Here is a 12,986-nt window from a genome sequence, read left to right on the forward strand (position 1 = left end):
TAGGTCACCTGGCAGAGAGAAGTGAATTGATTTTTCTGTATTAACTTTCAATAAGCTAAGTTAAAAACCATGACACTGTGGAGCTGAGCATGAGCCAATACACCCTGCTTCGCAGCTGAGTATTAGTCCAGCTAATCTCTGTGTTACAATGGGTAGAGCAGTTTTCATGCTGAAACTAAACACTTTAAAGCAAGCTTGAGCATATTTACACTACACTACAAACTACAGTGCAAACCTATATTGCAGCTTCACATAGGTTATCTCCAAAATACATTATGGCTATTTACACGCACACATAATGGCATTTACATGCAGAATGCAGTATTGCAAGAACTGTCCTGTTTAAATCCCTTTCCCTGTTGCCACTTCATCTTATCATATACCTCCTTTGCCCTCAGTTTCAAACAGCTGTGAAATTCTTCTAGCTCTTATGTGGACATGAACCTCTTTCTTTACAACCATTCTTCTCAGCAACCCCACTAACTTTTCACCCCCAGCCCTCTGCCTCTTCTTACAGCTGACACTGCTGTACCATCCAAACACTCATAGCTCCTCTTTAAAGCTTTTCTAAAAGAGGCTAGTTGTTTGTGAAGTCAATGCCCTGTGTTCAGTTTGGTCTGTTTTTAAAAATCGATCAGCTTAAAAAAGCTCCACCAAAACACAGGCAGGACAAGCTGGCGATAGGCCCCAGCACACACTATGATTCAGCTGGCAAACTACGGGAAAACTGCAGATCAAATTGCTGTTTGGTCTTTGCCTTTCTTCTCTTCATTCCTTCACATTTCATCAGATAGGAATATAAATCTGAGTCATCTGGGGTAAAAGGCCCTGAATCTAATTCAGTAAATCACAATGTTGCAGAATCTGACAATGATGTAACACTGATGCTTCTATCATAAAGCATTTATTCCCAGCCTTATTCTGAAACATTGACAACAGTCATCCTTTGACTCCATTCATTTCAAAACAGAGTTCAAAAATCAAACATACACAAGGCAGTCAGCAGTATTTTTAAGACAACACCTAACCAGGAATATCTCTAAGAGAAACTTTTATTACTATGTATCTCTGTCATAACATTGGATAGCAAATAAAAACTAAAGTCAGAACCTGTTCATAACTCATCTTTCTGAGAGATTCTAGAGAGGCTACATTTTCTGTTTATTTTGAAGATGACTTACCTATGTCTTTCTGGGACTTTTAAATACTATATTTATCAAGGTGCTTGTTACAAACAAGTTAAGCCAAGACCAAAACAGCTCATTACAGTTACCTCTGCAATTTACAGTGGGACATTTTTACCTCAAAAAAGTCCTCTTCAGTCTCTTCTTGGTTGTTGAACACTCAGAAAATTCCTAAATAGTTTGCACAAAAAGCAGACCAGACACCGCTCAGGATGTATTGGATGGATAATCCTATCAGATCTCTGCGGCAAATGAAATTACCAGCAGCACTAGCATATTTTACCACCTCAGTGGAACAGAACTAACAGTAACAGAGACATTTTTTCTGGTCAAACTCTTTAAAACAGGTATATGGCAAATAGACGAATATGATTTTCGGAATAGCCATTTCAGCGCCAAGCACTGTCGGCACTCGGTTTGTTATGTGTTATAACACTGCCCTCTTGTGACAAAACACAGTTTTGCAAGCAGGCAGAAAGGATTTTTCCAAATCAGTATGAAAGCAAGAATTTATGAGGTTCTAAATACGTGCGTTTGTCTTTACTAAAGCACTAAATCAGTAGATGTAATGGTTCCTGTTATCATAATATCAAATAATAGCTAATGTCAATATTTCTGTTTATATGAATTCTCAACTTGATCCTAATCAGTATTACTAACACTTTCTGTCTACATGAGTAAGATAAAATGTGCAGCAAAACGTGTGGGAATTAATACCTCACTAGCTACACTGAAGTCCTGATCCATTAGTGCATTAGGATATCATTTCTAGTGCAAGACATGTAACTACATGATTCTGGAGGAACAAAGGCCATTAAGACATTCTTAGCAGGCACTAAATAAACTGCACTTCTTATGGGAGAAAGCTTCCAAACACCAAAGGTGACTGCATAATGAGTTAGCACATGGTAGCTGTTACACAACGCATTAATTCCCAGCCTTGATGACACTTAAGTTCCTCAGATAGACAGATAAACACCCAGTAAAACTGGGACTCATATTTTAAATCAAGAGACCTGATTTTCCCTATTTACATTAACACTGTAGGTATCATCATATAATCATAGGATAATTCAAGCTGCAAGAAAACTCAGGAGGTCATCTAATACAACCTCCTGTTCATCTTAAGTATTAAAAGATGTCATGATGTCTAAAGAAATTTCAACCATATCACACTTCGTATTTAAAAGTTAGGTTCTCTCCTGAAAAGATGGTGTAATGCTGTACTTTCACATGAGACTACAAACTTCTAAACTCAGGTAAACTTCTGTATCTCTTCTGCTCTGCTGGAAATTTCTCATTAGCGTGAGTGCCATTTATATTATAATAGTAACAGCAGAGCAATTAGTCGTTGCCATGACTTTACAAAGGAAGCTTTGGCTCCTGGGTGATGTTATTGGAAAATGTGCTCCAGGAAAGGTTACAAGCACCCCTGTATCTTAGGCACTTGGGAGCACATTCCTGGCAACCGAGTCTGTCAGGGCTGCCCTGACAGCAATACAACACTGGATTTCCTCCACCATCTGGGTTTGTAGTGAGCACAGTAGGCAGGCAGTGCTAGCAAGTACATCAAGATAAAGAATGACCAGCACCATGCCAAGAACGAAGTACAAACGAGACTGGAATCAGCATCCAGGAGCTACAGGTAAGAGAAGGAGCAGGAGATCAAGAATGGAGGGACATGGTGTAATCACCAAGCTGGAGCAAAACCAGAGAAAATACTGGACATAAATAATATTTAGGAGTCCCTAAACATCAAACTTATCCAGACAGGACTGGTAAATGCATGAGCTGGTGTCCTTTTGGCAGTGAGGCTGTGTCCTATGGCAACTAGGCAGTGGTAAGAATTCAGTTCATTGCTTCAGTGAGAAGGAAATGTGAGGTTAAGAAATTATTGCAGAATGTAATTTCTAGAACTAAAACTACATGAACTGTAGTTCTGTAGTTTCATATTGGCAGGAAAAAGATTTGAACCTGAATAAGCAGAAAAAAATATTTACATTTTATTTGTTTAAAAACTGAAGTGTTCCATACTCCATCTAACAGAACAAATCAATACTCCAAACAGATTCTTAATTTAACTCCCAGATCCAGACTGTGCAGATGTATTCCTTTCTGATTCAGTAAAGAGCATTGATCCTTAACAATAGCGCAGTGCCATCTTTTGGCAAACATCAGGAATATTCCTAATTGCTTCAGACCTGCACAGAAAAGGGTCTCATAAGAGCCCAGTACTGTTCCAAATTGTGACTACACCAATGACAGCCAGGCCATGCCAAGAATTGCTCAAATTAGGCTAATTATACTCACAATCAATTTCTACTTAGAACAGTGAAGAGATTGCTAAAAATAATTATATGAAGGAAGTTCCTCTTTTATCTATCACCATACTGCAAGAAGTAGCAAGACCCAGCACTCACACACTGCCTTGACTTGCATTCTGACCCGATCTCCCTGGTGATGTGATGCTCAGCAAAGTGAAGAAATCCAATTTCTGCTATGAGCAAGAAACCTTCCTCAATCAGCCAAACTTTGCACAAAGAATACACCTGCTACATATGCTGTACTCAGTCAAGGTGGGAAAAATGGGTAGTGTTATACATCAGGTCCTGGGTACCTATACCACTCCTGCGAAGGCACAGTAAATCCTGTGTCAGAGATATAAATCCATGCTGAGCCACATGATGGGACGATCACAGATCTCAAACACAGGAGCAGGGAATGGGACATGATGCCTTCCCAGAAGACTAAGCTCACAGCAAGAAGTGCTTGACTTGTCAGCATGACATGTGACAACATGGGTGGCAGACTCTCCCAGTGAAGTAGTTCATCCTTTTGGATTTTTATTCGCTCTAAATTTTGTAAATCTAGGAGCACCAAGGTACTGAGAAACCATTTGGAATTAGGGGAGAATTCTACTTGTTTTTCTATTTCTTAACACTGAATAGGTATTACCTCCAGGCTTCTGGTCTAACATGGCAGCAGTTCCAATACTCTGCTATTAGGTACCTCCCCATTCTTGCAGTGGAGACTGCATTACACTGTTATCAGACTGCACTGTTAGTGGGTTCAGTTTGAACTTTCTGAACAAGAACTGAATTCAAATATTTCTAGGGAAGGAATTAACAGCTCTTAGATCTTTAGCTTAATTTCATATGACCCCTTTCCAGAGCATTACATTTCAGTTTTCTTGAAATCGATGGCATGATTTGCCTCCATAAACAAAGACAAATGAGACTAAAAGACACTCAGAGAAACACGCTTTTGATATGACAAAATAACTGTACGATGTATGTTATCTACCTCACTGTAAGTCATATTCTTTCTTTGTACTACTGACTGGATGGTTTCAATGAAAAATCTATTTTACCTGGTGGTTGCTTGTATCAGAAACCTTCACATCCAGTGATCCTGTCAGAACAGCATACCAATTCGTCCCAATATCACCCTGACGGAACACTGGAAAGATGAAATTTTGTAAATAAGAGCTACCTCTTTTAGTTTAGCAACATTAACAAATATTTTTCCCACATATTACTGCAATTCTGCAGTCACTGCTGGCACTATATAGTTTACCATATCAGACTACTTATTTACTATTAGAATAATATTTCCAATGACACTAGAAAGCACATATTTAGTAAACTGGTCAATACACTGTGGAAACAATGAAAGCTTGTAGAACTGCTTCACACTTCTCCCCAGTTTGCTTCTTTTTTAATGTTCTCTTAGTTAATAAACCAACAGAACAAACAAAACAAAACAAAAAGGTTTTCTGATCAATGTCCCTTTGAAATTCATAATCTTCCAATGCAGACACAGCTACCACTGACTTCAGTAAGAGTTCTGGCAAAACAGTAACTGCAGGACTTTGATGTCCAGGCATTCCAACTGTGAGATTACAGAGCACTGAAATTCCTATTACTCTAACCAAACCTCAGTGCTGTATGCCAGATTTACCTGAGGTGTATCTGAGACTCTATTAATACCACAGATTGTCATCAGCTATTTCCCTGGTAGATTTCCACCACAGGACCACCACTTATTTCCATCTCAGCTTCACAGACCCAAGCACAGCTGTCCACATGCACCTGGCACATGTGCTGCCAGGGCAGGCATAGAGCACCCTGAAGCAATATGCAGCTCTGCAAGTCTGGCTTGTGCTATCCAGAGTGACTGGAAAGCACACACTGTTAGTGATATGCCTAGGTGATACACCTTTGCCCCTGACAGCACAAAGCACCTACAAAAGAGATCAATAATACATTTACAGGGGAAGAACGAGGCTTAAGTCCAATGACTTGCTTGTAATCTTTCAACAAAACAGTGGTAGAGTCCTACGTCCAACTGTGTGCCTTGTTACCATAGATTCAGTACATACTGCATTTGTAGAGCAAGCAGCACTTTAGTCTTGCCTTGCCCCATGACTACAACTGTAAACATTTCATGGCCGTTTCTCATCGATCTCATAAAGACAATCACAGCCTAACCCCAATTTCATCTACATAAAATAGATAAATATATGAAGCTCCCTTACATGTGATTCCTTTTTCCAGATTTTCATAATATCCACAAAGACATATCTGCTGGAGAAGGTTTGGATGAAATTTCTCAAAAGCTTTCACTTCTTTCAGTCGTGTGAATATTATATCTACATCTTCACTAGAACGTTCCAAAGGTCTGCAAGAAAACAAAGGACAAAATTCTCAAGCACTTTACCAGAGAAGCATCCCCACCTGCATGCACTGAACTTACAAATGTTTGCATTAAATGTCACACTACAATATAAACCAACTAAAATGCATTTCACAGATATATAATGAAACCCTTTCAACACATCCTAACAACTGACCTTTATCAACTTGAGCATGATTCTTATCATTTCAACACAGTCAATGTCCAGAAGCCCATTTAGCACCAAAGTTCTGCTGTAACAGTCACTGTAAAAGTATATATAATGATACAGTCCTTATCCTAAAGATCTTACAATGATTTATAGTTTTAGGTTTGTAAGGGAACATGAACAAATGGATGTTCAAACATACAAGAGGTCTGTGGAATCAGTGCCCAAAACAGAAGTTTTCTATCTGGCTAATGAAAAGCTTTAGATAAAAACAGTAACTCCTATATTCAAGCTTCTCTTCTGCATTTGACTGAGTATAAACTGACTTGATTGTTCTGTTTTCTCACTTGAAAGCAAGAAAGACAACTTCCACAAAGTTTCTGCCTCTTAGTGTTAGACAAATTAAATATGCAAGCAAGAATCTTAACTCTTCCTTAGTAACAGTAAAACATCTTAATTCAAATGTTTAAAATATTTAAAACCTATTACAGCAGCTCCTGTAAAAAAAACAAGATTTCAAGAAAAATTGTAGAACTCCCTCCAACACAGAAAAGCATGTGGACCAGCAGTTCAGCAGGTTCAGAAAATTACTACATATTTATGAAACTAAAGTGAATTAGCTCTATAACATACATTCTAAATGTGATTATCAAATGTTATGAATCAGCAGGTAAGCCAATCACTAGCAGAAAGAAGCCAGCCACCAGCATTAGAAAGAATTGTTTATAATAGACTAAATGCCTACCACCACGCACAGAAAGAAACACAGCACTTTCCTTGGAGAACATGCTGGATCAGATGCACAAATCATTTATGTATAAAGCTGTACCACAAAGACAGACAACTGTCAGTGATCATTAGACCTATCACTCACTCAAACGCTGCTAGTTAATTTTACTGACAAAAATGTCCTTTAAGCCAGTGGATGAGCCTATAATGAACAGAAGTCAGGGAGCTACAATGAACAAAGACTAAGTTCATAAATACGTCTTTATCACCTTATTGCTACACCCACAGTGTAAGCACTCCTTTCAATTAGATTTTTTTTTAAGATTCCTCTTTGAAATCAAAGACTTAAGGAATCCCAAGCTTTGTCTCAGGGAAGAAACTCAGATCCTATTCACATTGAATCTCCGTCTCTCATCTTTCTTATTAAATTACATCTAGGAGGGATTAAATCTCTATCCTCATTTATACTCCAATTTACCCTTATTAACTACAGATGAGGATAATAATTCTCTGGTGTGTGTAGTTGCTTCTACATCACAGTGACATCCTCTTACCACTTCAAATCACAATCAACTACAACAGCTCTCTTTTGAAATATTTCAAGTAAGATTTTCACCCATTCCTTCTTTTTGACTGTGCACTAGCTGACAAGTACTAATAAGCATTAACTCTCTTGTCAAAATCCTTTTAAGAAGATTAGGAGGTGCAGCTTGCTAACAGATTTAAAATCCACTTATACAAGATCCCTACCCAAACTACACTAGCACTTGAATTGCTAACTCCCTTAATTTATGGACTCTCAAAAATAACAGTAATACTCAACACGGAAAAAAAAAGAGATTAATCACAGAATATCCCCTTTTCCTACAAAAATTGTGTCTGAGACTGTTTCATTCCTACAACTGCTCTCAGCTGACTCCATTCAAGTCAGTCAGTTCATCTGCATAGAATTGACTGTAGGATCTCAAGTGTTTAGTGGTTTTAATAGTTTGATGGAGTCAGATGGGGGAAAAGGAAGCAGGGTTAGCAAACAGCATGCATCAGGTTAACCAGCGCTGTTGTCTCAGTGCTCTTTCTGAAATATGAGTGCAGAAACCTCTTCCACTTTCGACTCTAGCAAAAGGACAAGATTGGGGGGATTTAATTCATAGGCTGTGTAGCATTTTTTCCTGAGTTGCTCCAGGGACACAGTCTCCATTTAGTTCAGAAGAAGGTGAGAGCAGGGCTCACTTCCACTGATGTGGCAAGAAGTGTCTTGTGCCAGGCAGATGACTGCAGGAAAACCTCTTTCTTCTGATGGAAGTGCCTTATGATCTCAGTAAAGTGAGTTATTATGGAAGGACAAGCCTTCTCATAGGTAGCTGAGCCATGCTTTTTAGTTTTAAACATCAGCACAGGAGTGGGAAACCAAACTCCATATTTATCTAGAAAGACAAATTGAAGTTCAGTGTTCCTACTGGTTTACTTCAGCAGGTAACTGAGTTACAGCCCTTCATGTTAGCAGCAGTTACTTCCACTTGGAGGATGTGAAGTGGGCATTTGAAGAGGGGCACACAGACATGCTCTAAACAAAAAAAGGAACATGAACTATTAAGAAATACACTTAGTAATAATCCCAAAATTGTTATATTCCTTACAATGCTTCTTAGTAGTTCATTACTACTAAGCAAGCCATTTGTTCCAACAGCCTTTCTTCAAAACATATAATATCACTTTGTGAAAATATCACTGTGTGAAAATATATTTCCACAAATATTTTTACTGGAAGGGCATATATTTTAATCCAGCACATTTAGTATCAAAGCTAGAATTTGGGACAGGCTTTCAGTGAATGATTTAACCATTAATCTATCTTAGAAAAGGTACATTGTCCTCCAGCTGTGTTTTACAAAAAAACCCACACGCACACACAAAAACACTCCCCAAAAAAACCACAACAAAAACAAACAAACAAACAAAACCAACAAAAACTCACAAAAGACCCACAAAAAACAACAACAAAACCAAAACAGCAAAAACAGCAACCAGCAAGGAAACAGGCAAGAAATATTAATGGTACCCCAGAATAACAACTTATTCATGTCTCTCAAATGAGACACACAGACAAACACCTAATTTAAGATTCAGCTGTTTGGTTAAGATCATGAGTTCTTATTCATAAAAATGAAAACGTTTGGCAACAAAATGCCTTTGGATTTTTTTTTTTAGAGCTCCTGGGAAATGTCCTCAATGTTTAGGAGTACAGAATTAATTAACAATAGGTGTTCCAAGCTGAGGTGGCCCCTAGTCCTTACTAGCACATGAAATTTTGCCTGTGTAAAAACTTCAAACTGCAGTGTAACAATAGTATTAGTAGCACTCAAACTCATTTCTATTAAGTGTTTATAATCTATAACTAGTCTGATTTCAAAAGCATAGTATTACTTTGTGAGAGAGTATGAGAACAAAAAAGTACCATGGCATCAATTAACTGCTTTGCCACAAAACTCAAGCAAACTTTGATCACTTTCTACAAACCATCTTTTAACAAAATTATCATAATTATAACTTGTCTGTATCATTAAATTAACATTAATTAATCTATTTATGATGTCAAATTTTGTTTTCTATTTTTGAAGTACAAGCTGCCTTGCCTGGAACAACATCAGGACAGGACAAAATAAATTTATTTCCTCATCACAGCTATCTTACTAAATTGCTCTAAACTTGTTTTTTGTAAAGCAGAGTTTGGAATAATATTTAAACAGCTAATATTATATTACAGTCCTTAGAACATTAATGATTCAATCTATTAATTAGAAAAGTACTGCTGATGGCAGATAGAGAATTATTCAAACTTTATTTTTACTATTATCACACTTACAGAAGGCAGTGGTATTGATCCAGAAAGGAACCATTCCCCAAAACAGGGAGATGGGCTGCAAAAATCCCCAAGGTGAATCTCCCTATGCCTCCTACATGGCTCCAAAAGCCTCTGAAAGTCTTTTCCAGATACCATATCAGAGCACCTAAGGCCACTCCTTCATAATCACCACTGCTCTTCAATCTCACTGAGTTTAGTCCTCCTCTGCTAAACTAGTGCTGGAGAGGATTTCTTTTAGTTTTGTTCTGTCACACTGATGATGATATGCTACCGAAGTGTCCCCTCACTGCTGATGTTGCAGAGTTATAACTTCACATCCATGAGCATACAAAGTTAAAAAATGCATTTCAGTGAGACTTCAGCTACCCCTGGATTTTCTGCTAAAGCTTCTGTCCTTTCCTAAGTGTACTCCTACTTCTGAAAGCTCAAGACCAATGCATGGAATAGGACTACAGATCAATCTACAAATGTGGACACCTCTATTAAATCAATTAAAATTCTTCAGCTCTCAATAGTTTGGTAGACATATGAGCTAGAGTAGAAGCATTTTAAGGCAAGGTCACTCTTCTCATAGAAAATCTATTACTCTATCCAGTGAAGCACCCCTGCCCTAGGCTGCCCCACCCAATTTGAAATAAATCTTACCTCCAGCTGTGCTGACATCCCATTTCACTGTAGCCAAAGAGAGGAGGGCACTTCCAGTGTTGCAAAGCAGGGCTACAAAATTATTAGGAAAGAGTAATTTGTTTTCACTACCCTATAAGCCTTTCTGCTTTGTTTGACCCCTGAATGCTTTATGCAGCTTTTTACTGATACCACTAATTTCTCTCTTCAGAGCATAGTAAGTATTCGGTGGTAATAATGTTTTCACACAGGACGTCATCTATCTTCTCCTTCTGCTTCTTCAATACAACATCACAGCCTACATATCCAAGTGACAGCATCGACACTAGTTACACAGCTCTAGTCAATTACGCCAATAAGGCTTTTTGAAAGGAAATTTTGTCCCTACTTATTTGGATGTGAAGATTTCGGGCACATATTTTATAGAGATAAAACATCTTCTTGGCACCATCTGCTTGACTATCTGTAAAAGGTGATTGTAAAAAAAATCTGCCAGAAGACTGATCTTCAAAAGCATATTAAGCTCAACATGACCTGGCAATGTGCACTGGCAGCCCAGAAAGCCAACCATAACCTGGGCAGCATCAAAAGAAACGTGACCAGAAGGCTGAGGGAGATGATTCTCCCCCTCTGCTCTGCTCTCATGAGACCTCCCCTGGAGAGCTGTGTTCAGCTATGGAGCCCCCAGCATAAGAAGGACGTGAACCTGTGGAGTGAGTCCAGAGGATACCACAAAGATGACGAAATGGCCGGAGCACCTCTCCTATGAAAGGCTGAGAGAGTTGGGTTTGTTAAGCCTGGCTCCAAGGAGACCTTAGAGCAGCCTTCCAGTGCCTAAAGGGGCCTACAAGAAAGAGGCAGAGGGACTTTGGACAAGGGCATGGAGTGACAGGACAAAGTTTTAAACTGCAAGAGAGTAGGTTGAAATTAGATATCCAGAAGAAATTCTTCACTGTGAAGGTGGTGAGGCACTGGAACAGGCTGCCCAGAGAAGTTGTGGATCCCCCATCCCCAGCAATGTTCAAGGCCAGGTTGGATAGGGTTTTGAGCAACCTGGTCTAGTAGAAGGCATCCCTGTCCATGACAGGGCATTGAAACTAGATGATCTTTAAGGTCCCTTCCAACTCAAACCATTCTATGATCCTGTTTCATATTTTTAAGCACAAACTACTCAAGCTCAAGGTTTAAATACAGATAGAGCATAATTGCTACAATCCTTCACATACAAAATTAGGGCAAAGTATTTCTGTTCATGTGTAGTATATGTAGCTTTATAAAAGAATCTATTTCGATTGTGTTAAGATTAACTACCTGAATGTTTATGTAGTATGTTATGAGAGACTTGTTAACCTAGAAGAAAGGAACAAGTTGGAGTTTTTTGTTTTGCTTTTATCAAGTTAATCCAACTATAACCTATTACTTTCTCTGCTACCATATGATACGTCCTTTTTTTTAGGCTCCTCCTCATAATGGGTTTGACATTTGAGAAAGAAAAAACAGAATATATGTAGTTTTACCTTCTTTGCCAAGATGCCTCTAGAATTTTAAAATGTTTATTTCTATAACGTGTTCTATGACCTAAATTCTGCTCTAACTGAATGAAAGCACTGAATTTCCTTCCCATGATCTCTTTAACTTTTTAAAATGGCAATATTTCAATTCAAACAGCAATGAACAGCCCACAAAAGGATGAGCAGATGGATGTATTTCTTCCACTGGTGAGGCTGTTTGTAGAAAACAGCTACCACACTATAACAGACAAATAAAATGAGTTCATCTCTGGGTTAAAACCAAATCATCAATGCGAAGATGCAAAGACAAACTCTATGAGCTGGAAAGTACCAGTAACCACTACCATGGACCATTTAGTGAGTTTTAATAGTACTTTAAAGAATATTCAGCTGTGAAACATGAGCAAGGAGAGAGCATCAAGGAATGCCATTTAAACCAGATCATTTCTCTACGCTACTGTACTCCCTCCTGTCCCTTCCTGACATGCAGAAAAGCAATGCAGTAGGTTGCAGGAGAATACTAGTACCAATATGCCATTTTCTCTTAGTGAAAGCAGGACAATACTGAAGCAACTCTCATCCAGGCAATGCTGTAAGGCTCTCTGACTTTTAATTTCTCCTTGAGAAAAGAAAGTTTAAGAGAGGGATACCAGTGATCTATCAAAGCACTCTAGTCCTTTAGTAAGACACTTAAATGCTAGATATAAATGAAGTTACTCTGAATCTGCAGTAGCTTCCAGATAAGGTTTACTTCAATGGCAACAGAAGGTAATTAACTCCCCTCAAGAGGCACTTTTCACTTGTTACAGTAGTATTACCAAATCTGTTTTCAACACTCACATTTCAGATCTCCTCTTTCCCTTGTCATGGGAAAAGCTTCATCATGAGGTTTTCAAACAATAATCAAATTACTATTCTTTTCTTTTGATTGTCATTTTATGAGACTTTGGGATTCCAGTTCTCATTGTTCTCATTTCCTCTGACACACAGGAAATGAGATTTTATTTAAACATTGTTCCCTAGGATTCTTACGCATACAAATAATTCTGGAGTGTTTTTTTTTAAAAAAAGGCAACACAAGTAAAATTGCTGATGCTTACTTTTCAATAAATTACTACTGTCACCTTCACTCAGAATATCCCTGTGATAATCTCTCAGGTTGTGCTATGTAAGGTACAAGAAATACTGTAGATAATCCTGTTCTACCAGTTAAATGCAGACTGACTGGCTGC

The 12,986-nt window shown here is 38.3% G+C and overlaps 1 protein-coding gene across 4 annotated transcripts in view; it reads right to left on the reverse strand.

Moving 5' to 3' along the window:
- Window positions 1-12,986, reverse strand: part of RAPGEF4 (Rap guanine nucleotide exchange factor 4) — a 153,254-nt gene that overhangs the window by 134,261 nt on the left and 6,007 nt on the right. For all 4 annotated transcript variants that reach the window (XR_003526588.1, XM_027636801.1, XM_027636800.1 and 1 more), the window contains exons 2-3: window positions 5,722-5,864; window positions 4,555-4,643 (exon numbers count right to left, since the gene is read on the reverse strand). Coding sequence is in view for 3 of the 4 variants with exons in the window: in XM_027636801.1 (XP_027492602.1) it covers window positions 4,555-4,643; window positions 5,722-5,864 (232 nt within the window). In the remaining variant the exon portion in view is untranslated. The remainder of the gene's footprint in view (window positions 1-4,554; window positions 4,644-5,721; window positions 5,865-12,986) is intronic.

The sequence above is a fragment of the Corapipo altera genome, unplaced genomic scaffold (genome assembly GCF_003945725.1).
Source record: "Corapipo altera isolate COAL_440 unplaced genomic scaffold, ASM394572v1 45, whole genome shotgun sequence".
Classification (NCBI taxonomy): domain Eukaryota; kingdom Metazoa; phylum Chordata; class Aves; order Passeriformes; family Pipridae; genus Corapipo; species Corapipo altera.